The 2349-nt window shown below is 46.7% G+C and overlaps 1 protein-coding gene across 1 annotated transcript; it reads left to right on the top strand.

Moving 5' to 3' along the window:
* Positions 1 to 556: 556 nt before the first annotated feature.
* LOC102874371 (homeobox protein notochord-like) lies at positions 557 to 1837 on the top strand. Its single transcript, XM_006896039.1, has 2 exons — positions 557 to 568; positions 1124 to 1837. The coding sequence occupies exons 1-2, from the start codon at positions 557 to 559 to the stop codon at positions 1835 to 1837; spliced, it is 726 nt and encodes a 241-aa protein (XP_006896101.1).
* Positions 1838 to 2349: the final 512 nt, after the last annotated feature.

Raw genomic sequence — 2349 nt, 5'->3', positions numbered from 1 at the left:
AAAACCCTCAAATTCATTGCTGCTAAGTTGGAATCGACTCATAGTTGACTCTTCAGGCATTCAGAGGTTGTAAATAACATGGGAGGAGAATGCCCATGTTTCTCCAGAGGATCCTCTGGTGGATTTGAACCTCCAGAGACACTACCTTTGGGTTAACCATGCATATCCCTTTGGACTACACCACCAGAGCTCCCTTAACTATAAGCAATAATCCTTAGTTGATTGGTTGGTGCATGATTAGTCCCAAATCTCATTCTGAAAACATATTCACTGCTATCCACAATTTGGGCCTGAAAAAAAAATGAAGACATTCAGACCATTTGTGGTACTTTATTTTTTTAAGTAAAAACTTTGGTGCAGAGTTCTAGAAATGGTAAGGTTACCCTCTAGCTAAGACCTTATTCAAAGACTCAGAATTTATACTAACCTTTCTTGTTCCATAAGCTGAAAAATATAGCTTCCAGGCAAAATTCTCATGATGAGTTCTTGTCAAATGCTCAGCACTGAAGCAAATCGATGAAGTATTTGTGAAATATTTCCCAAGCAGGAAGCCAGCATGTTTTCAGAGGTGAGATCATTTGCCTGGGTAGATTTAGGGCTGCAGAGTCACATTATATATAGGGATATATATGTCTATATCTCAGACAAAACAGAGCTACTTAACAACAAAGTAGTGCTCCCTAATAAATCCATAGAATAGTTACTATTATATCACTGTTATAGCTATGATATAATCATAGTTAAGAATGTCTGGTAGCCTGAAAGCATTTGTGCTGCTAACCCTAAAGGTGATACCTCTTTGGAAGTTCAAATTCATCAGAAGCTTCTCTGGAGAAAGACAAAACAATCTCTTCCTGTGAGATTTACTGTCTTCAAAAATCCACAGGAGGGGCAGAGCCACGCTCATTCTTGACCAGCCTCCAGCTACTGTGTCCTCCAAGGCACTTTTTTTTTTCTTTTTTAAATTGTTACATCCAAGGGAACCTTGACAATAGCTGTCTCCTGAACATTCCTGCACCGGCCAAGTGGTGCCATGCACTGCGGGTGCCCAGCGTTTGGGGGGTATCCACCCTCTCCCTGGAGCTGCCAGGCAAGATACTCTCCTTGAATTTCTGCTTTCCAGGCCCCTGCCGCCCTCCGCCTGCTTCCAGGGCACTTGGAGACCCAGCACTCGCCAAGCAGCCCTGGCCGCCACAAGCTGCCCTTCTCTGTGGAGGCCCTACTGGCTAGGGCTGACCCCCCACGCGGTGCACCTCAATGGCTGGCCCCCACCACCAACGGTCTGGTCCCCGGGGGCTCTCCTTACGGCACCCTGAGCCAGGTTCTGCCCAACATGTCCTCAACCACTTGCGTGCCCCCATTGGTGGGCATGGAGCCGAATCCGTGGTATGCTGACTTGCTCTCGCAGCGCTCCTGGAGCTTTTGCACCTGGCCACACCTGTGTATCCCAGACTTCAGAGTTCATCATCCCCCAGTAGCCCTGGTCCTCCAAGACAGAGACCAGAGTCCACAGGAGGTAACCATCAGCCAACACAAGCGGAGGAGAACGATGTTTAAGCTGGAGCAGTTGGAGGAGCTGGAGAAAGCGTTCCAGAAATGGAAAAACGTGGTGGGAAAGAAGCGAGCCTGGCTGGCTGCCCGACTCCACCTCCATGAGGACCAGGTGGGCTCTGGGGTGGTGGGGTCTGGGCTGTACGGAAGACAGATGCGATTCTCTGGGAGACCTTGGGTCTTCTCTGTGCCAGACCACTGGGGGCAGACACCCCACAATGAGTCCCACCTGAGGTCACTTTCTAGAACATACAGTGTCCATCCAGATGTTACTCAGGAGCTTTAGAATATCTCTCTGCTAAATAAGGCAGACAGTAAGTGTGTAAGGGTTACCACAATAGAGAATGTAAAAATGTAATAGAAAAATTTAAGAAACATTAAATAATTTTAAAATAGAATATTAATATCATTTATTAAAGTATTTTGTTATATGTACTGTGGAGTTGGAACCAACTCATGCCTGATCCTCTGGCTGGTTTTCAGAGGCAGTAAATTGCGTGGGAAGAGACTGCCCAACTTTCTCCCTCAGAGCAGCTGACAGATTTGAACCATGAACCTGAGGGCCACCAGACCTCAAGTGTATTCTAGTACACTATAAAGGAAGTCTGGAAGCCCCCTCTTAAGGAGTTGTGCTGCAATCCCAGAGGCACACAGTTCAGGTCCACCAGCTGCTCTGTGGAGGAGGGATGGGTGATCTCCTGTGATTTGCGGCCTCTGAGAACCCGCTGTAGGGTTGTCTATGGGTCAGTTCTGACTCAATAAACAGTACACAATAACATAAAGCAATTTTTTATAACA

This window comes from Elephantulus edwardii, unplaced genomic scaffold (assembly GCF_000299155.1).
Source record: "Elephantulus edwardii isolate Elephantulus edwardi_28Jun2011 unplaced genomic scaffold, EleEdw1.0 scaffold00180, whole genome shotgun sequence".
NCBI classification, from domain to species: domain Eukaryota; kingdom Metazoa; phylum Chordata; class Mammalia; order Macroscelidea; family Macroscelididae; genus Elephantulus; species Elephantulus edwardii.
The sequence above is the reverse complement of the archived record's forward strand: the minus strand, read 5'-3'. Positions and strand labels throughout refer to the sequence as shown.